The 24,417-nt window shown below is 40.1% G+C and overlaps 1 protein-coding gene across 1 annotated transcript; it reads left to right on the forward strand.

Annotated features, from left to right (window-relative positions):
* The first annotated feature begins 19,909 nt into the window (after positions 1 to 19,909).
* Icos (inducible T cell costimulator) lies at positions 19,910 to 24,200 on the forward strand. Its single transcript, XM_051153705.1, has 4 exons — positions 19,910 to 20,423; positions 21,053 to 21,159; positions 22,133 to 22,217; positions 23,917 to 24,200. Exons 1-4 carry the CDS (start codon positions 20,114 to 20,116, stop codon positions 23,928 to 23,930), a joined length of 516 nt encoding a protein of 171 aa, XP_051009662.1. The 5' UTR covers positions 19,910 to 20,113; the 3' UTR covers positions 23,931 to 24,200.
* The last annotated feature ends 217 nt before the right edge of the window (positions 24,201 to 24,417 follow it).

The following is a 24,417-nucleotide window of genomic DNA, read 5'->3' on the forward strand; positions in this document are numbered from 1 at the left end:
TGTCCAGTACTTACTTTCTGGCCGGGCACACACGGGCCAGCATCAGTCTGTGTGATGGCAATGGAGTTCCACTGTGTTGGCCTTCACTTGGTTCCCCTGTTTGTCAGCCATGTGACCCTGGGTTAATTACATAATCTCTCCCACTCTCAGTTTCTCATCCAGGACCCAGGAATGATAAGAGGATCTAATTGGTAGAGCTGTTGGGAGATCTGAATGAGAGGATGCATTCGAAAGAATTGAGGCGCTCCGTTTTTTGCCTCCAACCTTCCTTGTGAAGCTGCGGCGGGGCTCTGGGACTACACCTTGGTGCTCATGAGAGCACTCTGTGCTTGGAATACAGGAGCTAGCTCTCTGTCAACAGTAAGGGGAAAAGGCCCCAGCTGAAAAGTGTAAGTTGCTTACATGTGCTCCAACAAGGACAGGCTAGATATGAAGTAGTCAAGGAAGACCACAGCTACATCTTGGAGACAGGATCACTAGTCTTGCCTCTTTCTGCTTGATTAAGAGTGAGAACTTGGGAGCTAGAGTCTTCAAATTCCAGAACAGACACTACAGGACTTGTGCTAGGCCACACACCTTACTTCTCTGTGCTTCATTTGTCCCTATTTGTGAGATAGGAACATAGTGGACCTTAATACATAGAGTCATTAATAGTAATAAGTAACTTAATATAGATACTAATATATATATACAAAAATCCATGTAAATAATATAAGTATAATAATAACTACATTCGTAGTATAATATATTTTATACCTATTAAACCTGTATTGCTCTACATCAAAACGTATGTCTGTATGTCTCATGTGTGTTGTGTGGCATGTATGTGTTGTGTGTAGAATATGAGCAGGGCATGCCGAGGCCAGAAGAGGATATTGGACATCCTCCTCTGTCATTCTTCCTCCTGCTGTTTGAGGCAGGATCTCTCATGGAACCCGAAGCTCACTGTTTTGCCTAGGCCAGCTGGTAACTGAGCTCTTGAGATCCCCACCGTGCTGCTCTGGGGTTACAGGTGTATGCGGCCATACCCAGATTTTTACCTACTTGTTAAGGATTTGAACTCAGGTCCTCACGGTTGACAGCAAGTGCCCTTACCCACTGAGCCATCTCCCGATTCCCTCTACCTTTAACTATTATGTATATTTTAATTAAGATATATTTCATATAAAATTTAGGTGGCTGTAAATAAATAAATTATTTGTATCCTTGCTGTCTCCTTTCTCTTTTTGCAGAGATAGAGATGTGTATTGGGCTTTGCAGCCTTCTTGGTTCGTCTGTGCCTGTACATACAGACAGACTCCCAAGCTTCTACAGATGGCTGGACCATAGGGAGCGAGCGTTAAGTCACTTTAACCCTGACCTTATCCATTATAAAATTATAATCTACTATGAGTGCCATGTAAATATTATTTCTCAGATTGCTAGGATGTTCCTCTTCCAGATGTCTTAAAATTTCAATTTCTTCAATAACTTCATTTATTTTCTGTCCTATTTCAAAGGACTTTTCATCTCTGGAGCAAATAGCCCAGACAGAAATGTGTCAAAAACATGTCTTATTCATCATGTGGGTTGGAGCCTGTGCTCCCCAGTAGCTATTGATCTACAGACAGTTCTGAATGATGGCTTTGTCTGTCTACCAGAATGAGGGCAACATTTTCCTCCTGGCTTCTTGATCTACAAAAATCTGTAAATTAAACATCCATCTTATAAAAACAATAATGCTTTCCATATAGCAGTGATATGAGTGGCTCATGAAGTCCTTAGCTGCACAAATGTCACATAAATCACTTTGAAAATTCATTCATTCATTCATTCATTCATTCATTCACTCACTCATTTATTCATTCTTGCAGCACTGGGCACTTGTTGTGCAGGAGGCGCTGTGGTAGTTCTCCGTGTAGACCTTGAAGAGGATGGTAAATGTGACACCGCACCAACCTCCACAAACCCACTTCCTCTCCAGAAAACAGAAAACAACCGAGAACACAAGTTCACTGCCACTTTGAAACACTGGAGGGAAGGACTGCAGGCGGCTCCTAGCAGACATGAAGTCGTATTTCTGGTGTGTCTTTGTCCTCTGCTTCCAAATTAGAGTCTTAACAGGTGAGTGGCCTATCCATACTTCTTATTAAGTTATAACTTAAGAGAACATTAAGAAAACAATCTGAAGTAGGAAAATAAGGTACAAATGGAAATTTTTTTTGAAAGCATGGACGATTCCAGAAGCTCTCCAGCTCACGGCTCGGGGCATCATGTCGTCCCTGTCAGCACGGGTGGCATTGGGTTTGCATTGCCTGTTTTTGATACCATGTTTTAACATGAAATAGTATGTTTCAAGAGATCGTTAAAATGTTAAATTACTTGCTGGCAGTTACCTGTCAGTGCATAAAGTACAGGACAAACTCACTGTTTTCAGAGAAGGATGAAAGGCAAGATGACTTGTGTCATCAGAATGAAAATGAAGAAGCCCCGGCGTCTGGGCTAGAAATCCTTCCACAGTAGAGAATAAAGTAGACGGACTCCCAAAAGAAGAATTTTGACTTTAATCATAGATGATCCTATGTCTTAAATGCATAGGGCTTTTTTTCCTCTTTGACTGTTTTGTTTTTCATGACAGAGCTAGACCAACCCTGGCTGCTCTTAGGGGATTTTTAGATACTAAATATGAAGGCCGTCCTGAAAATTTTATAAAGGAAGTGGATGGCTAGAGGTATTTACCAGCCCCTCTAGACCTGAAACATTCTGGGGTCTTTATCCTTTTCCATGCATGGCATTTATCAGACCCTGCATGATCAGCATAACTAGGGCCATGTACAGTGCAAGTTATTACACGTGGGTTTTTCCTCTCCTTATTGCATACACTTATATATTGTTTTCCCCTTTTGTCTTTAGCTATGAGTCCTGTTCTTGAAAATGGGATAAGTGAAGTGAAACATTAAATGTGTGTTTGTGTGTGTGTGTGTGTGTTGTGTATGAGTGTGTGAATGTGTGTATGAATGTGTGTGAGTGTGAGAAATTGTGTGTATGAGTGTGTATGTATGATTGTGTAGGAATGTGTGTATGAGTGTGCGTGTATGTGTGTGAGTATGAGTGTGTATGAGAGCGGTATGTACAAATGTGTGTGTGAGTGTGTGAATGTGTGTATTTGTGTATGAGTGTGTGAGTGTGTGTGTGTGTGTGTGTGTGTGTGTGAGAGAGAGAGAGAGAGAGAGAGAGAGAGAGAGAGAGAGAGAGAGAGAGAGAAAGACCTTTAATAGAAGTGAAAGCAGAATATTCAGGATTATAAGCCCACCTGGAAATGTATTTTTCAGTGGTACAAAGTAGACATTACTCTTTTCTCAAAAATAAAAAATGTCAAAACTAAAATTAGACTTATTCAACATTTGATCTTGTGCTGTGTCAAAGTTGCTCAAATGTTCTTAAGAAGAAAGAAGAGAGCAAAGAGGGCCATCCCTCATTGGGTTTACCTGGGATAAGTACCAAGAACAGCTCTGAGCCGCTTGCTTTTTCAGCTATGCCCTGACCCCAAAAAACAAACCTCCTGAAGTGCTTAGCAGCACATATGACAAGAGAATAGCCATTGCAGGGGAATCCATTTATTTACTCATCCACTTACCTGGTCATTCATGCAGCACTGGACACTCGGCACACAGTGAGTAAAACAAGCCCACTCTGCTGAGACTAGCTGAGACATCAGTCAAATAGCCCTACACTGATGTCAAGTGTAGACAAAACTCATTTCCATGAGGAAGTGTACCAAGGACTGAGGTCAGACAGGGAGGGTATGTATGTAGCTGGAGCCACACAGATTGTTCTGTGGAAATGGCGCTTGAGTAGAAATTAGAAGGACAAATAGGAACCATTGGGGAGAGCAGTGTCAAGACAGGGCAGAAGATTCTATGGAGAGTAAGCACAAGGTATCTGTAGTTGTCAAAGGATGGCCAGAGGGCTGGGCCAGGGCGGATGTGGCTGGGTGCAGGGAAGGAAGAAGTTGGGGATGGTGTAAGATGAGGTTGGGAAGGAAGTCAGACACTTGGACCACAAGGGCCATGCCAAAGACTTCGGTTTTCTTCCAAGAACATTTGTACAAGTTATGCGTGGTTTGTTTGGACTGCCTGAAAAGTTTCCTAACACCAAACCCATTTGGGTAGTTATGGTGATGGGACAGTTTTATGAGCAGTGAACCCGCCTGTAGGATTGTCACAAGTTGCCAAGCTAAGCTGACCACTAAAACCTGGAACAGTCACCTGAGATCTCACATGAATGAAACCAATGTTAGTTATCTCAACACACAGACAACTGTATTGTGTAGAATGCTTTTTTCCAATGACAGGCATCAAAATGGAGGCAGGGCCAGCAAATCGATGATAATAAACACATCGACAATCATCATTGTCAAAGTGCCCCTCAGGGTGAATACACTTAGGATCTCCTGTTTTCACAGTTATAAACACAGAGCCAAAGTCAAGGAAACTAAGCACTCGTGAGTAGCTGTAATACTTTGATGCTTCCAATTCTTGCCTTTCTCATGCCACAGTGATATAGGGATTCTTTCCTTCAGGCAGTGCTGAGAAAAAGCCACAAACCAGGAAAGGCTAAGTGATTTGCCACACAACAATTAGTGGCAGAACCATCGTTAGAACTCCAGTGTGCCCAGATCCATTGAGACAGCGAAGATGTAACACAAATCTCAAGGGGATGAGATTCTGACCAACTTTGTTACTTATTTGGTGAATTAAGAAGGTAAATCAGGGCTGGAGAAATGGCTCGGAGGTTAAGGGCACTGGCTGCTCTTCCAAAGGGCCTGAGTTCAATTCCCAGCAACTACATGGTGGCTCACAAACATCTACAATGAGATCTGGTGTCCTCTTCTGGTGTGCAAGCATACATGCACGAAGAGCACTGTATAAATAAATAATAAACAAACAAACAAATAAGTAAATAAGGCAGAGTCTTGGATGTTTCTAGACTTCAGTGGATCTCAGCATAAAATTTAGCAAAATCTTATTGTTTTAATGATCCTGGGATGGCAGAAGGCTCTTCCTTACAGAAGAATCTGCAGAAAGAAACTATTAAGAGCTTCTTCCTGGACAGTGGGGATGGTGTGGGTGGCCTGCTGAATTCTGGCTTTAGAAAGACAACTTTGAAAGCAGTGTGGCGAGTGTGACAGTGGGAATGATTGATAGCGGGTGATATCTAACAAATGCAAGTCTCATGAGGTAGTTTTTTAGGGAGCCGGGAGGGTAAACCTCAGGCCTACTTTATCTCTGGCAGTGACTGAAGAGTCTTTCTAGAATCCCACCATCTAGGGAGAAACAGCCCTTTGGTGGTTTAAGCCCCAGATCCTCCCCACAGCGCTCAGAGAGATCTCAGGAGATGAACTGATTTCAGGGTCCCTCCCTTTGAGCAGCTGTTTCTAGAATTCATACCGCATTGAAAAACTCCGCATTGCCAGCTTTTTGTCTGCATAGATGTATTCAAGTCTTTATTAGCATGATAAGCCTTGATTCTATTCCTCCAAGAGTGTATGTATTTACCTCGTATTTCCTGTGTTACTGAATCTCCTCATTTTTCTTTATGTTTTGTTAAAATAGTGCATTTAAAAAATATTCTAAAAAAAGAAAAACAAAACAATATACATATTCTTTGTTGCCTCTGGTAAATTTGGAAGGTTGATGATACTTAAAAATATTTATGTGTTTTTATTTTTATGTGACTGAATGCTTGGTCTGCATTTGTGTCTGTGTACCACATTCATGCCTGGTGCCCACGGAGGCCAGAAGAGTGTGTCAGATGCCTGGTGCTGGAGTTAGAGATTTCTGTGAGCCACCATGAGGGTGCTAAGAATTGAACTCAGACCCTCTGGAAGAGCAAGAAGTGCTCTTAGTCACTGAGTCGTCTCTCCAGCCCCTGACGATACTTCTTAATCTATCAAGTTGTTACATTGGGAAGATAATTGAGTACTTAGCTAAATTTATGCATTGCTTGGAATTGAACCCAGGACCTTACGTGTGCTAAGCAAGTGTTCTACAATTGCATCTCCAGTCCTATTTACTCGTTGTTGTATAGAAACAAGCATGGCTATGCCTTCACTGTAACGCCTAACCCCTGCTTGCCACCCTGGCTTGAGAACCTTGAAGTGCCCTTTCTTCCCCACTCCCTCATTGGCCTTATCACTGGTCCATGCATGGGTTTAGTTGAAATAGGGTCAAGTAAGATCACTGCGGTGTTCCCTCCTGAGAGTATTCCTTTCCTGTCCCTCTAATCCTTTCTTGAGCCTTCTGTCATCACCAACTGGTATCCAGTGATAGCATCAGAGTGGACTCTGTTCCAGTCTGGTGACTTCTGTTCTGGCCAGTGCTTGGAGGCCTTCCCTTAGTCCCAGCACAGGGGACAATGTCTCTACCCTGTACCCATTGACTTCAGGGGAGAAAACCTTTAGGGCTTAGAGAGTGACTGATAGCTCTCCCGTGACTGGGCGATTTGGTCTGCAGTCTGTTCTCCCTGGAGACTTTGCCTCCATGTTCTGTGGCCTTCTGGATTGCAGAGGAAACACCTTATGTTAGTCTGAGTCTTGTTATTTTTTTAACCTTAAAAAAAGTCCTTCTAGTATTTAGTGCAAAACAATTTTGGGACAAGGTCTCCTGTAGCCTAGACTGGCTCTGCCCTCCTGACTGTCCTTCTACAGTTCCCAAGCCAAAGGGTCATAGGTGTGTGCCACCACTGGCCTATGTGCCCAGAGACTGACCCTTCAGCTTCCCGCATGCCAGACAAGCACTCCACCAACTGACAAACTGCCCTACTTGTAGAACTTTGTGATCTTGAAAGCTGTTCCTTTTCATATTGGAATTCAAGAGTTTCATGCCCAAGTGGCTCTCTTTCTAGTGACTCTTCATGAATTTTGTCTCGGAACAGACACTCCTTTTCAATTTGTGAACTCAAGCATTATTCTTTATTTCAGGTATATATATATATATATATATTTTTTTTTCTCCTTTTAGTCCTTGATTACATTTTTCTCTCTATCTCTCCTGTCCCACCCCTCTCTAGAAATGTATTTTACTCTCGTGTAAAACTTTTCTCATCAAAGTGAACCAATTTTGTTTTTGCACTTGTTAACTGCAGCTTCTTTAGATCTAACAGATCACCAGGCTTTCTAAGTCACTAGCCCCTGAGTAGTAAGCCATAGGCACACAGGGGTGAAAACCCAACTTTAATCTTCACAATACCATCTATAGCTTTCATTATTTTCAGTAAAATGTTCACACCAGCATATGTAATAAATTGAGCAAATACTGATGCTTATGCTACCTCTCTCTTCTAAGGTCATTCAGTTTGAGATGTAACGTGGATGACTCAGTTTTCCAATTAAAAAAAAAATTAAAATAATTGTGGTGACATAGTGTTGTCATTCTTCTAATAAACCATACCGGTCAAGTGGTAGTGTTCAGTCATTCTAAGAAGAAGGAAAAATTTTGAAATTTTATAAAAATTCAAAATTATGATTTGAAAAGTAGAACATAAGAATGTAATCATTGTGAAGCTGTTAGTCATTGAAGCTGCTAGTCAGACCATGGTTTCTTTTCACTGGTTTGGTCCCCGAAGTTGTGTGAGACAGACAGTGGAGCGCGAATTTAAAGGCAGAATCAGAAGTTGGGGCTGTGACCCTCTGAGAACCACACGTGGTACCACGATGCTCATGGCAGCTTTGCTCAAGGAAAAGTGGAGGAGAGGCAGGGCTGTGACTAAGCAAAGTCATAGACTCCTGTGTGTGCGTGCACTCAACCACTGGTGCTGATGGATCCACTCTCTCTGAGTCATATTGCCACAGCTAAGGTACTTTCCACAAGTGACTACAAGGTCTGTACAGGTAACCACTTTTGCGTTTGAGGGATTGAGCTTCAGTAGCTAGTGTTTATGTTCTCCTTGGAGAATCCCATTCATTGCAACAGGAGCAGTACACTCACCTCACTGCACTCAAAATCATTCTGTGCCTTTTAAGACTAAAGCAAAACCCCTAATAGAAATGTCTGTTAGCACTTGTTTAATTACATGGAGGTTTCTTATATGTATGGATCTGTTTCTACAGGAAGGTAAATTACTAGGTAATCATGAGAGATTTAGAGCCTGATATCAAGGAACCAGATTTTTTTTTTTTTTTTTTTTTTTTTTTTTTTAAGGCTCAAACACAAGGGGGCAGCTTAATCCACAATGCTTGATTACTAAATACCTAGATAAATAAGAGTGTGAAACACATGTAATTGTACATTTGAGAAACAGTCTGACTTTTTTTGGGGGGTGTGTAATAGCCCTTCAGTCACAGAACACATAAATGGCACCAATGTGAGTATTGAGTATTTATAATACTAATATATAGGTCTGAAAGGAAAGGGATTTCTCCCAGTGACTTAATGTTTCTTTTCCCATAGGAAGCCTCTTCAGATCCTGTACTTTAGTTTCTGTAAAGTGAGGGAGCTGGATTAGGATGTCAGACTGGGACACCCATTCAGTAAGTGGACTCTGAAGTCACACCATCTGATCCACTTTATGACTCTCTACTTACTGCTGAGTTTATTACCTTGGAAAGGCTATTAAATATAGCTATTCAAGCCTTGGAAAACAGAGATTAAGAAATGGCAATCTGACTTTGAGAACCAAATGATATATTGTATATAATGCATCTAACAATGTGTGTTCTGTACACAGTCAATACAATGGGAGCTCCTGAAAACTATTGGGGTTCAAAATTTTGCATGGACATCAATCATTTTGAGTCTTAGCATTCACATTGTGATGTAAATTTCCTCAATTTCCAGTGAATATGACCTCCTTCTTCACCTGTCTTATTCTTCCTGGCCTATGCTAAGGGCACCTGCCAATATCATGTTGAGTCTTCATGGCCTTATCTTCATTTATTTTAAAAGTGTCATTGAGTTTTTGCTCTGTTCCAGGTCCCCAAAACAACTCAATTTCTATCCTTGTCGACTTCATGATTAAATGAGTAAGCAAGACAAGAATAATTTGCATCTAGTAATATAGATGTTAGAGATATTTTGACTAAGTAAAGTGTTGTTGAGAGCACAGAGTTAGAAGCCCCTGGGCATCTCAGCAACACCTAAAGAGAGGACTTGCCACCCAAACAGTGGTGGTGCACGCCTTTAATCCCAGCACTCAGGAGGCAGAGGCAGGCGGATCACTGTGACTTCGAATCCAGCCTGGTCTACCAAGCAAGTCCAGGACAGCCAACACTAAACAGAGAAACCCTGTCTCAAAATACCAAAACAACAACAAAACAAACAAACAGACAGTCAAAAACAATGGGGATGTAATGTGAAGAAATTATAATAAGTAAAAAAATTTAAAAAATAGTGAAAGAGTATTTCTGGGTGAATAAAGGCTAATTAAATATTCCAGCTTGTGGAAATGGAAGAAGCAGTGCAGAAGAAATGGCCCAGAACTTCAGAGTGGCTGGAACAGATGGTCTATGGGATCGTGGAGGCTTTTTGTGTCATCACAAGGAGATGGGGTTTTTACCTTATAAGCAACAGGGGAACTAATGAAGACTTTTAAGCTGGGGAGTAAAATGTTCTTTAGAAGCACAATTTTAGAGACAGATGGAGGAAAGAAAGGAGGACAGACTTCTGTGTGTGTGTGTTTTGGGTGGAGAGCCAAGGAGATGCTTCCACAGATGGAAGAAGACATGAATAAGGTCTGGGTTGGCAATGGCAATGGTAAAGAATGGAGTCAACTGATTGGATTGGGCGGGGGCGATCAGAGATGATCAGTGATTCTCTAAAGATACAGTATGGGGATTAGTGTGTAAACGGGCTCAGCTTGGACGGTCTACATTTGATGTGTTAACTGTATCCAGAGATAGATGCTAAAAGGGATGAGAAACTGGCCTGAGGGCTGAGCTGGAGATAAACATCAATTTAAATGTGTTCACACACAATGTCCTGTGTGTGAGCCTAAAGCACTGTAGGAAGCAATATAGTGTATTCATGAATCTCAACAGCGCTCTCCCCTCCTCTCTGTGGAATGGAGCTGCTTTCATTTAATCTCATGTGATTTCCCTCCTATGGTAATTCCAAACCAGTTGCAGTGAAATCACTAATAGAGTAGTTTATTTGCAAATTAATTATGTTGTGAATATTGATTCAAAGTTTTATGGCACCTTTGGGGTTTTTGCATTTTCACAAAGAAAATAACTTTTAACTAGGAGAAAATAGATCTTTCATTTTTTTCTTATTATACATACTCAGAAAACCAAGGGTTCGTTTTCTTCCTTTTTGTGTGTTTGTTTGTTTGTGTGTGTGTGTGTGTGTGTGTGTGTGTGTGTGTGTGTGAGAGAGAGAGAGAGAGAGAGAGAGAGAGACAGACAGAGACAGAGACAGAGACAGAGATAGAGACAGAGAGACAGAGAGAGAGACAGAGAGAGACAGAGGGGGGAGGGAGAGAGAGAAAGAGATACTACACCCTTGTTGCTGGGGTTGTTTTAGGTGTGTTTTGAGACAATTTAAAGCTATTGAGAGAGAGGGAAGGAGACTGTTTTGGTTTGGGGGGTTTGTCTTTACATTTTGACTTGATTTTCTATAACTAGGACAGGGTTTATTTTGTCCACCCAACCTACTGTGGAACCTACTCACTTAGGTTTGGGGGTGCTTTTGAATTATAATGTGGGCATAGGAATGATGCATAGATAGGGGGCTAATAGCCAAGGTTCTAAAAATTTTAGCTAGTAGACTTGTAAGAAATGACTCTATTTTTTCTGAAAGATGAAAGAGTGGTAGAAAGCACAGTTTTAAAACAATGCTAAAAATTATTAGCAAAAGATCAAATGTAACAAGACTCCAATACAGACATCTTAACTTTGATAATAGCCTCTCGTGTTAACACTCGTGTGCTATGTTGAGCCAACTGAAGCTTATCATTGACTGCAGAAAATATCTTTAATAAGCACTATCAATAATTGCAAACTCAGGAGATCTTATCTCTCACTCTGAGGCCTTTGTAGAGGTTTGTGGTCTGAGCTAAAGAGAATAAAATCAGATTGCTAGTCTGTTTTACATCCTCTGTACTGTGTAAGTCTCTACAAGTTTCTTTAAAGCCTTTTTTTTTTCAGCCACAGCTAATACATCTGTTTACAGAGTCCTAGCTGGATAGGCTCTGATACTTCAGAAATAAAATACTTTACAGGGCAATTGATTTGCAAGTAGAGTCTTCTGTACTGCCATGGATTGTTTGGGGGAGGGGCCTGTCTCTTAGATATTTTCTTCTTTTTCCTCCTGTCTTTCTTTCCTCTTCTTCCTCCTCCTCTGCTCAGCTCTTTTTTTTTTTAATGTTCCTCGAGAAAGCATCTCACTCTGTAGCCAAGGCTGGGCTGGACCTCACTGTGTAGCCCCAGGACGGCCTTGATCTTATGTGGCAATCCTTCTGCTACGGCCACCTAAGTGTTGGGATTATAAATATGTGCCATCATACTGGCTCCAGAGATTTTTAACAGCCCCTAAAATTGAGACACAAATGCTCTTATCCTTGAAAAAAAAAAAAACTGGAAATCTAAAAACTCACATAGTACAAAAACGCTGATTTTATGTTTGAAAACAGTCTATTGTCAGTGTTGTATTATAAAATTTATTTTATATTGCATCATGAAAACCATTATAGCAATGACAACAGCAGGTGACATGTTTGAGCCTGGTGAGAAGAGTATACCCCATAAGACATAGTGTTCTGTGTGACTCAGAAAATATACCTACCACCTGTTTTCTAGAATGAATATCACCTAGACATGTCAATAGAAGGCAAATAGATGTGAATATCAAAGCAAGTGTTGTATTTAACACTACATTTTAAGATATAACCAGGATATAAATAAGCATATTCCCACTGGTGTTTTTAGCTCCTGTTGAAATATGTATTGTTGGTGCTCATATTAAAAATGACTACACTTGAGTAAATTAGCACAAAGCTTGCTCTGGGGGTCCCATGGCCTGTTCATACACTGGACAAGTTAAACTATTGCATACTTTAAGGGATTTAAAGAGTTTAAATCTGTCCCTTAATAATAATGAAAGGGCCAAGAAAACTATTGATTAGCTAAGCAAACCTTTTAAACCTGGTAGGTATCTTCAGGCAAAGAGTTTTTCTTTTCAAACATTTCCCAGCTCTGTGATATGTAATCTTGGGAAAAATACTCATATTTGTTTCCAGTTTAATTTGATGTAAGGAAAGGTAAGAAATAAATATCAATGCACCTATGCATCCATGTGGATACATTTTAATCATAACTTGCTATTCACCAGGTGCTGTTCTAGATACTTTGGATGGAATTTTAAATTACAAATGAGGGTCTCTATTTCAAGCTTATATTATGGTGGGGGTAGCCAGACAATAAAGAAGTAAATAAACAATCATCTCTGATGATTTTATGCAATGGCAACTATTTTTTCTCTCAGGGAATATGTTCAAAAATGGCATATGTATGCACTTTGGATGAATTGACCAGTAGTCTCTGAAGAAAAATTATTTTGAACAATGAAGACAAAACAGTCATTTGTAGATGAAAGGCTGGAAATAAGTGGGCCAGAATGAAAGCCAAAAGTTAGGCAGCTTTGGAGAGAAAGAGAGAGAGAGAGAGAGAGAGAGAGAGAGAGAGAGAGAGAGAGAAGAGAAGAGAAGAGAAGAGAAAGATAGATAGATAGATAGATAGAGAGAGAGAGAGAGAGAGAGAGAGAGAGAGAGAGAGAGAGAGAGAGATTTAGTTGGACCACAAGAACAACAACAACAATAAGAACAACAACCAAAAGACCAAATCTTTCTTCTTGTTGACATTTTTTTTTTTTAAGCAGTGGTAAAGACTTGGCTGTCAACAACCACTTTCCTGCTTTATATGCCTTATTCCATTGAGTGTTGCTAGTATCATTTTGACTGTGGATTGAACTAACACTATTTCATGAACCCAGGATGTTGTGTTACATAAGAAAGAAAATTTAATCTGCATGGGCCTTTGTCTATGTATAGTAGACTTGTTGCTTGGTATATAAGTCTACCATGTCTGTCTGTCTGTCTGTCTGTCTGTCTGTCTGTCTGTCTGTCTCTGTCTCTCTCTCTCTGTATGTGTGTGCAAAAACGTGGATCAAATTATAGAATCCCACAGACCAGCTCTGGGAACCAGTGAAGAGGAGAGAAGAGAAAGTCTTGGTGGATTTGCACTAGGGAGAATTGAGCAGGTGGTGAACAGCTGGTTAAGGGAAACCAATCGTTGATGAACAATTAGCTATAGGGACTAGCTGTTAAGGAGAGGTTGAGGAATGGAGGAAAAATATTAGACCCAGTATATGTGGTACAAACTGAACGGTTTTATAGCCCAGAAGAACTTTACTTTTCCATCTCTCTTGCTTGCTTGCTGTTACTTGCTGTCTGTTATTCCTTGGGCTAACCCCAGTATTTTATTTAAAGTGAAGTTCAGTCTTTTTCATTATGGATTACATCATGATTTTTCTCATCTTTTCAATCAAAAGGGCATTTAAAAATCAACAAAGCAAGAGAACAATCTAACAAAAAAATACAAACAGTTCTGTATAACCTACAATAAAGCATATAGCAAAAATCAATCAATTCTCAAGTAATGGTCAGCAGGACCTGATTATTATTTCTTAAACAAAAATGGGAAAGTTTACTCATGAATGCTTACCTATGCTCTACACCATTGTATTTATATGATTATCATAGCAACATAGCTTGAACTAAATGTTTTAACACAGAAATTTGACTTACTCCCAGTCTCAAACCAACAGATGTGCTATCTAAGTCTAGGCTAACTGTCCAGTGGCCCTCTATCTATAAAGCATGTCATTCCAAGCCCACCTTTTATTTCTCTCAAAGCAGATTCTAAAGAAACTTTTCTACAGTTAACAATATCTAGCCAGGTGCTGTTATGTCAAGGTCCTAACTTTCTTTCAAGCAGTTTCTGCCTGACTGCACATAGTCAAGAACTCTATCACTGTCTCAAGCCTTTGGGCAGATGCTTTTTTCAATATTCTCTGTTGGAAAAAGTTTTCCCAGTGTAACTTTCATTAGGGTTCACAGTCAAAGTGAAAAACAGAGGGAAAGATGGTTTTAGGAGAAAAGGCAGACTTCAAAGTAGTTTAAGACAAATTTACACCTGGACTATACATTATATTTAAGGGCAGTGGAGATCACCTGGAGATCTTTGGAACTTTGTCAAGCAAAGCCTCAGCAGCTGTTCTGGATGTCTAGAGATCATGCTGGACAGTTGGAAGTCTCTGGAACTTTGTCAAGCAAAGCCTCTATGACTTGTCCTTATGTATGTGGTAATAGGAAGCCAGCAGTGTGAGGTGAGGATATTTGTAGGGCACTCAGGACATGGACAGTAGATATAAGAATGTATTGGGCATGGAGATGCTATGGGAAGAATGTGAGGAACACAGCAAAGACAGTAAGGGAGGTTGTACTTTGGAGGAAGCTTTTTGTGTTAGTTGGTATTGTGAAGAAAATATAAACGTGAGAGAAGTCAATAAAGAGATGAGTGAGAGGAAAACTGAAAATTTTAAGTACTTCTGCTGCAAAAGAGTTAATCAAACAGATTTGATAATGCACCAAACAAAAAATATATTGGATATATACATTGCTGCTATCATGTCAGTAATCAAAGTTGAATATTAGACATCGATATAAGTATATCCCAAGAGAGTTCTCACTTCTGTAATTATAAGATTAACAGCATGTTCACATTTTCCTCAAATTCTCCATTAATCCGTTAAATATTTTTTATGTTATAAGGATTCTTTTTTCCTCCTCCTTCTGTCTCTCTCCTCCAGTGTGTGTGTGTGTGTGTGTGTGTGTGTGTGTGTGTGTGTGTGTGCGTGTGTGTTAGAGCCAGTGCATATGTGCATGCAGCATGTTGAGACTGGAAATTAATGACAGATGCCTTTCTCTAGTGTTCTTCACTGTAATGTTTGAGGCAGAATCTCTCATTGACCCTGCAGCTCACTGACTGGCTAGATTAGCGGTATTTGGTTATATTGGTTGATCAATGAATTAAAAAAAAATCTACCTGGTCATTTTCAGTGCTGGGGTTATACATGCAGTATGGCAAATTCACCTTTGTCTGTGGGTGCTGGGGATCTGAACTCATGTTCGCATACGTCATGACATCTCCCCAGACGGTATTGCTCTGCTCTCTCTCTCTCTTTCTGTGTTATTGTACCAAATTCAGCTAAAGGCCAAGAAGAATTTGGGATTTGGTATTTAGCACATCTGTTCTATGGGTGCAAGGTAATTCTGAGGTAAATGTTTAACTACCATGGTTGCGAACATTCAAATTGCAGGTTTACAGTTGCCAAATATCTCTTTTTCAGACTGAAAAGGCTTAAATCTTAAACATAGGAAATGTGGAAACATGAGTAAGCCTTCTTATGAGCACACTCAATAATGAAAATGTGATCGAGGGCATGTTCAGGCTAAGAATAATCACTAAAATGAATATTTGCTTGCGCCTGATAGATGCCACTCAGGGCCCAACTGGTTTTAACCACACATACCTTGGTTCTGCATGAGAGAAAAATGGAACCCTCCCTAGCCATCCCACATACATCTGTAGGCAAGAAAGATAGTTTCACTCACTCCAATTTTTTTAACCTTTTAGAATATTCTTTTTTTAAAGAGAAGATCATGGGAAACATGGCTACTTTGATGTGAAATCAGCTGACAGCAAAACTGTGTCTCTCTTGGTTGTCTGTCGTCTCTTCCAGATGTGTTCTGATACTTAACCCACAGAAAGCAAGTGTTGGAAAGAACCCGTGTGTGTGTGTGTGTGTGTGTGTGTGTGTGTGTGTGTTGTTGTTGTTGTTGTTGTTGTTGTTGTCGTTGTTGCATGTATGCACACTAGTGCATGAATACACATGTATGTATGTATGCATATGTGGCCGTCAGAAGTCAATATCAGGCAACTTTCTTAATCATTTTTTTTCCTTGGTTTTGAGGCAGGTGTCTCCCTGAATCCGAGCCCAATTTTTTGGCTAGTTTTTGCCAGCAAGCCCCTGGGCTCTGCATATTTTCATCCTGCAGTGCTGGTGTTGCTAATACACACTGCCGCCCCAGGCTTTTGATGTTAATTTGGGGGTGTGGTCCAAACTCAAGTCTTTATGCTTATTAATAAGCACTTTACCCACTGAGAGCCATGTCTTCAGAAAGAATCCTTTAAGGCACTGTTTTCACTTCTTATTTTACTTATGAAAAAAAGAAAAGTCCACAGGGGTACTCTAGGTACATACAATCATGAACAGAAGCACAACTTCCTCTTCAATTCCTTGAGCAGCACTGCCCAGCATGTCCCCCAGCTACTTTTCACCTTGTGCTGGCTTGTGGGTCACAGAATGGGCAAAGAAGGGGAAACTGCTGACATACAACACTTTCTATGTTATGTGTGCACACAGCGGCTGTAGACAGTTCTGCCCCAGGATCTCTTTGTGGTTTGCTTGCTGCCATTCTGAAGTCTCTGGGAAATTTTCTCTGAACAATGCTAAAGGAACTGAGAAGCAGTCCACTGATCTTATCTTCTGCAGCAGATAGTAGACACCAAAGCATCAATAGAGCAGGAGTTTAGCATGCACTCATAGACAAAAGTCCTCAAGCAGAGCGCCCTTCGCTGGAAGCCAAAAGAGCCACACCTGTTTCCATGTGGCCTGTTCTCACCCTTTCGCTTGTAACTTACACTTTTTCCTCTATTAAGAAGTGAAAACAGGGCAGGAGAGATGGTTCAGTGGTTAAGAGCACTGTCTGCTCACCCAGAGGTTCCTGAGTTCAATTCCCAGCAACCACGTAGTGGCTCAGAACTGTCTATATTGGAATTTGATGCCCTTTTCTGGGATGCAGGCATACAGGCAGATAGAGCACTCATACATAAAATAAATAAATAAATAAAATCTTTTTTTTTAAGTGAAAGCAGCATTATTTTCCCTCTGCATTCTTTTAGAATTTTACATTGTAAGATCAAACACCCACAAATAATAAATACTTTGAATGAATAATGGCCATGTAGGCTCTCTCACTCCCACAATTATCACCAGCCAAAGATAAACCATTGTTAGCACACAGACACCTATCTGATTTCTGAGTTCTGATTCAAGCTTTCTTCTCCCCTTCAGGCAAAAGTACTAGGGGGTGGATTTTGTGGCATTCATTTGGGTTCTTTGTCACACCTCTACTCTCTTAGTGATTATATAAAAAGTCACAGTGTGTGGACAGTCACTTATCAAAAGTTGCACGTAGCTTCACTGTTTTCCTAAGGTGTGCTGAGTGGACAGGTGCCTTCTTTTGGCATGCCTAAGATGTGATTTCTAATTCTGCTGCCTCTGTATAGCCTGTATAGCTGATGCTGAGACATCACTGCTCACTCTTACACTTGCATTATTTTGAAGGTAGTTAGTGCCCCTGTTTTAGATGCTCTTTCTAGATGCCCGTATGTCTAGTGGTGCATATTTTAAAGATATCTGTTTATGATTGGTTGAGATTCTTGAATATTTGCACTGTGCCTGAACTCTGGAGAATTTATTTTACCTGTCTTTATGGTATTGTCTAAAATACTTTTTAGACCCACTCACTGGGTTTTTAATCTGTTAGTGTATTTCTGGGCCAGTTTTAGTGATTCTTTTTTCAAATTAATTGACTTAAAATTTTCCTTTACCATGAAGATGCTATTGCAAGTTTGTCTTTCATTTTTCTAAGCACAACAAACACATCTGTTTCATTTTGGGGCATCTGAAAATTCAAAGTCATGTGATACTCGTGTTTGCTTGTGTAATCTGAAATTTCTGTTGTTGCCTTTTGACTTGTGTTTCATTTTTTTCTTTTTACTGCTCTTGTTATTATATTTTAAGGCAGTATTTGTAACATTGATTCCATATCTAGGATATGAGTCTTTTCTACCTGGCTTGCATTTTTACTTTTAAAAGTCTAGGGTAATGGCAGTCTTTGATTACTTGAACTAAAAATCCCAGGATTGAGACTTTTCTGGACTACACTCAAGATGAGGGACAGTTTACTCAGGTTTCTCTTCACTCCAGGGATCTCTCCAGATTCTTTGAAAAGCAGCCTGCTGAAGAAAACATCTCCTAGCTTTCTCCCTTTGCTGATTCTGGGGAGATAGGCATGAAAACAGAAGTTTGAACCTGGGAGAAACATAAGTGTCCTCTGAGCAAAACCCCCTCTGAAGTGCCCTGTGGCCTTGGTTCCAGCACTGTGTTTAACTTTAACCTGTATTTTCTCCTCTTCAGGCCAATTGCTTAACTCCTGCAATACTACTTTCAGGGATTTTGCTTACTATTTAACTGTTGTTTTGTTGTTGCATAAGGTGTGTTGACACAATTGTTTTTTTTTTTTATAGACAAACCTCTAATTTGACAATGTTTCCAAGAAATATGAGAGGAATACACTAAGGATTAGAGATACTAAAATAAGTAGTTAGTAAGTAAATAAATAAACAACTAAATAAGTGATGGTGATGGAGCTTAAAAGAAGGCAAGGCACCAAGTGTAAGCCAAATGGATTATCTTGTATGATGCCAATCTTAATATAAGTTGGAGCCCTTCTTTAAGGAAGTAATATGGCAAAATGTATTTGGGCAAATACCACAGTGTTTACGTAAAAGCAAAGGTGCTGAAAATAGTCCTGATATCACTTTAGTGCTTAAATTTTTAAAAATCATGGAAAAGGGACACAAATGGCTCATTATATAGTCATGAAAAATGTGCATGATATAGCAGAGCACAAATAATGTTTGCTATATAAAATAATACCACCAAAAGTCGAAATAAAAAATACAGAAAAAAATTTTAGTTTTACTGGGGATGGCTTTTTTTTCTTTAAATTATTTTATATTTTTTGCTATTCTTAAGGAAAAAAAAAAGATTTCTCAACTTAAGAAAAAATTCCACCCTAATAATTTTTTCCAAACAATTTTAGCATAAGAATTTTCATTAAAAATGGTATGTCATTTTTAAAAACTGAAGCAAACAGAGCAGTTTGAACCTGTAATCTGGTAGTTCACAATCGGCAGCCAGGCTAAAACCATTTCTGTGTTTTTTTCATGTGGTCTCCATGTAGCTAATAAAAACAGTCCTGGTTATGGTGACCTCAAGAAGTGAAAAAGTAAGCAAAAACCTGGGGCTCCACCTTGGTTGGGCCAATTTGGTTCTTGGTGAATGAGATTCATAGGAGACACATTACTGTTGGAACAGAATTGATCTGTTCTTTACTTTTCAGTTGGAGGGCATAATGCTACCTATAATCATTTAATTTTTGTGCCTATAAACACTTTTTAAAAAGGGTCCCTGCCGTAACATCTTTCTGCAAGCCTTTCTTTGTTCAGCTAAAGGAAAATCATGTTTTAATTTCAGTCTTAAAACTCACTTCTTTGTAAGGCATGGTAGTGCATGACTTTTATCCCAGCACTTGGGAGATAAAGGCAGGCAGATCTCTATGAGTTAGAGGCTAGCCTGGTCTACAAAGTGAGTCTAGGACAGCTAAGGATGCACAGAGAAACCCTGTCTCTAAAAACAAAACAAACAGAAACCAAAACCAAACAACAACAAAAAACAAAACCCTCTTCTTCAAGGGGGCATTGTCTGTCCCTCCAGTGAATGTTATAATACACCACCCAACCCTAGCACATTTTCTCTGATAGCATGTTCTTCCTAGCAAATTATGGCACATCACCATTCATTAATCTACTTACCATCTGGACCCCAGTGTGAAACCTACAAAAGTATGGAGACTGTATCTGTTTAAAAGTCATTCTACCTAAACAAACATATTACTCAATACACATAGCCTTTGACTCGCTATCCATCACAGGAAAAGCCCATTTCGGGTTATGTGTTTTCTAGTGCACAGTTTTGTCTTGTTGCAGGCTGGTTTTGTTTGCTTGGCTATGCAGTCCTTCATTTTAGTATAAATAGGGATGGCTTTATGAAAATAAGTCACTTTCCCACTTAAGTATAATTATTAGGGCAACATATTCACAACACACCACTCTTGCTTTGCTCTCTCTTTTGATCCAGGAGGAATCAATGACTCAGCCAATCACAAGATGTTTTCATTTCACAATGGAGGAGTACAGATTTCTTGCAAATATCCAGAGACTGTCCAGCAATTGAAAATGCAGTTGTTGAAAGAGAGAGAAGTCCTCTGTGATCTCACTAAGACAAAGGGAAGTGGAGACGTGGTTTCCATCAAAAATCTGAAGTCCTGCCCATATCGGCTGTCCAACAACAGTGTCTCTTTTTTCCTAAACAACCTGGACAGTTCTCAAAGCAGCTATTACTTATGCAACCTGTCGATTTTTTACCCACCTCCTTTTCAAAACAAAATCCTGAGTAGAGAATATTTGCATATTTATGGTAAGGCATTGGTTGCTTTTATCATGGGGTGGGGTTAAGATTATATGCTCATTTCCAAGAGTCTTCTCACCAATGAAAAACAATTAAATAAGTATCTTTTGTGCTAATTCCTTTAGTTGTAGTTGACAACAAATCACCTTGGGTGAAATATGCAAGGAATGATGTGTCATTAATATTGGTTGAGGTTTATAGGGAACACGTGATTTAGTTGTATACCATTGAGTTAGAATTGGGGAATAATCTTTCAAACACATACTCTCTCAAAAAATTTCATGGTTCAGTGTCTATTACCTTTACTCACCTAAGGTAGAAATCAGTTTGGAGAATGAGATGATTAAAATCAGTTTTATACCATGTATTTTCTTCTTACTCTTGTGAAAGCTGCAGATAGGAAGGCATCATCTGTAAATCCCATTTGTAAACACACTAGCATAGTCTTTCCAGCCCTCGCTGTAATGTGGAGGTGGTATTGGTTGCCATCTACTGGATTTCATCATTGTAAAGAAGAAAAGGCTTCCTTGATTAAAGAGCTCTTTACATTTTATGAAGCATTCTCTATTCAGCATTGAATGAGGACATGTGTTTCTGGGTCTTTTATCAACATATCACCCCCTCCTGTTCCAACCTAGAATCACAGCTTTGCTGCCAGCTGAAGCTCTGGTTGCCCATAGGATGTGCAGCTTTTGTTGTGGTGTACATTTTTGGATGCATATTTATCTTCTGGTTTGCAAAAAAGGTAAGTGATTTCTATCTACTTTTCCTTATACTCTCTTTCCTGGGTGGTTATTTAATTATCAAAAGATGCCTGCTGCTCTTCTCAGAGTACACTGGGCAAAGGTAGACAATTATTTTTCTTAATATATACACACTAATTAAACCAATAACTTGGAACACAGGCTGTTTGTTTTTTTTAATAGCTTGCTCTGTTTCACCAAAGTACTCAGAGGCTTACAGAGATACATTATTATTACTTTTTTTTTTCTTAAAAAATAAAAAATAGGGGCTCGTGCAAGATAAAGGTTAGGAAGGAGGATAAAATATAAAAATACAGGCCTTTGATTTTTAAAAATTGTTAAATGTTGGATGAAGATTTGAATCTAAGCTTCCTAAGAGCCAGGACAAAGCTGAAACATTTAGTTGTAAATTTCTCTTAATTGGCAAGTTGAAACAGGGAGATTATCTTACAAGGTACCAATAGTAGCTAAGAAGGAAATTGCCTCTTTATATGTCACGTCAGTAAATTCCTTGTTTTAAGAAAAATGTCTGAAAAGACATTCAGGACAGTATAATAGGGACAACAAAATATCACCTTTTGTGACAGAACAGTCTTTTTAGCTGTTCACACAGCAGATTCTCAATCAAAGAACTTGCTCCATTTATGACAATATATAAGTTGGTCAGACTCTGTGTGTCTGTGTGTGTGTATGTATGTGTGTGGGTGTGCGTGTGTGCATACACACCTGTAGGCACAGGAGTCTATTCTCTCCTACCATTTTAGGTACCCAGGATTGAACTCAGGTCGTCAGACTTGGCAGCAAGTGCTTTTGTCCACTGAGCCTTCTCATCAGTCCAGAAAGCACTTTTTATTGGAATGCATCTACTGAGCCTAAGATCATACTTACACTTTTGTCACATGCTACTGCTACAAAACAAGCACGAAGGGCAGGAAAGTACAGATAACACATCATGTTTCTAACTATCTCTTTCAGAAGTATGGATCCAGTGTGCACGACCCTAATAGTGAATACATGTTCATGGCGGCAGTCAACACAGCCAAAAAGTCTAGACTTGCAGGTACCGCTCCCCTTAGGGGTTTGGGAGGGGAGGAGCTCTCACCTTAAGACTGGAATTAATTTATTTATTTTTAATTAAAAGAAAGAAAAAAATTACTGAAGGATAATTTTAGTACGTGAAAATCTGGATTTTATGCACTGTGTAGTATGTTTAAAAATGCTTATAAATTACTACTGAAAATATGTTTTTGGGGGACAAGGATAATTGGTAGAGTGAGTTGCCCCAGGCCGGCCTATGTCACTCATCACTTGATGAGTCCTCATCTCCAAATAAAGAGTTAAAAAAAAAAGTCCTGGCTATGTGTGCAGCTCACTGGTAGAGCACTTGCCTGCCATGCATGAAGTCTTGGGTTCAAATGCTACTACAAAAGATGAAGATCTACAGGTCACAGTTGTTCCTAGGCAATTTTCAACTGATATTCAAAAAAACTGAGATGCGCCCGGATCTTCCATGTTGTAAAGTTCATGAAATCAGATGGGGGTCATTTACTTAACATCCATCCTTTAAATGCAAGCTCTGAGTACTGTGTGGGTGGTGAGAATTTAGACAGGCCTGGGAAGAGAGATTCAGATTGACGCTCTGTGTGTGTGTGTGTGTGTGTGTGTGTGTGTGTGTGTGTGTAATTCATGAAGACACTCAGTTGTTTGGAAGAATTTGCAAGTGTGGAACACCTGGGTGGCTTTGGGAATCTGGGTGGAGCTTTTGTCTAGTCCACTGAGAGTTAGAGGGCAGTGCTGTCAAATCTGTGCACTCTCCAGAGAGCCTGAAAAATCCACTGAAGGAATCTTACACATTTTGTGCCCATGGGTGGAATGATGTGGGGTAGGAAAAGAAACAGAAGCCACCACATTTTTGCTACCACTCAGTGGCTTAGGGTCACACGTGGGTCCTGGGATCACTGCGTGAAAGAGAGAGCGTAGGCCTGGTCCGCACTGTTAGCCTTTATTGTTTGCTTAGATAACTCGAAGTGAGGTCCAGGTCCAGACAGTTAACACCACAGCTTTGGCACATGCAGTCAACTTCGTCTGATAACTTTGCTCCTGCAACAAACAACAAAACAACAACAACAGCAGCAGCATACTTCATAGCAGTCACTGTGTTGATAATACTGTATTCTACTTAGTTTGGATCCCCTCAGAGTTTGAGATAAGGACTTGGGTGGAAATAGTTTACTGGAGTGATGATCCCAGGGAGAAGTGGCAAAGGGGTAGGGAAGAGCCAGACGGGCAAGAGGAAAAGGTGATTGTAAGGTTGAGGATGTGTTACCAAGGCACTAGGTTCTGGGGTCTGTGTAGCGGTTAGAGATCTCCCACAATTTCTATGGAGGATGGGAAATGGGACACTTAACCACTGGTTTTGTTTCAACCAGTTGGGGTTGCTTAGGGAGTATTATGTCTCCCTCATCCCTGAACTGGGCTCAGAATAAAGCTGTTCTCAAGTCTTCAGAGAGAGCTGGAGGGAGGCAGGAAGGCAGACTGAGACAGGATGGGACTATGGAGTGGTTAGCACAGGCGCAGGAGTCTTACAGGCTACAGGTGGAACCAGTGAGGGATGGTTCAAAGTTCAGATAGTGCCCAGTCTCCACACCTGTGTGTATGCATATATCCATGTGTGTGTGGGTGTGGCTGTGTATACACCACAGGGAAAAGCAGAAATCGTGTTGTAGGGAATTCAACTCATGTTGAATGTTTTGTTGCAGGTGTGACCCCATAATCTGGAACACTGGCACCCATGGAGGAACCGCACTGACCAGTTCCCCCTGAAACTTGAACTGAGAAAGTTTATTTTCTAGACCACAGGACATCTGACTTGATTTGACTACAGGCTTCTTCTGCTGTTGTTCTGTTGGTCTGGATCAGCGACTACCAGTGACTCAGAATTTTAGCAGACTGCCAGGGGACTGTTGAGTTCTCTTAAGGCAAACCCCTTCTTATAGAAGGTCCAGCTCACGTGTACTTAACAAACAGACCTCGCTGGGATAGAATCCCCGTCTCCGCACATGCTTCTAGCTCTGCACTGGCCAGGAAAATAAACACATCTACAGTATTTTTTTTTTTTTTTTACAAAAAAATGCCATTTACATTTATCTGTAGAGCACACAGACCAATGGCTACCATCTGTCCTCATCTTTCAGATTCCCTTTTCTTTCTGTAAGGATGAGCACTCCCTCTAGTATCAAACAGTGGAGGGAGACACAGAA

The sequence above is a fragment of the Acomys russatus genome, chromosome 12, assembly GCF_903995435.1.
Source record: "Acomys russatus chromosome 12, mAcoRus1.1, whole genome shotgun sequence".
Classification (NCBI taxonomy): Eukaryota; Metazoa; Chordata; class Mammalia; order Rodentia; family Muridae; genus Acomys; species Acomys russatus.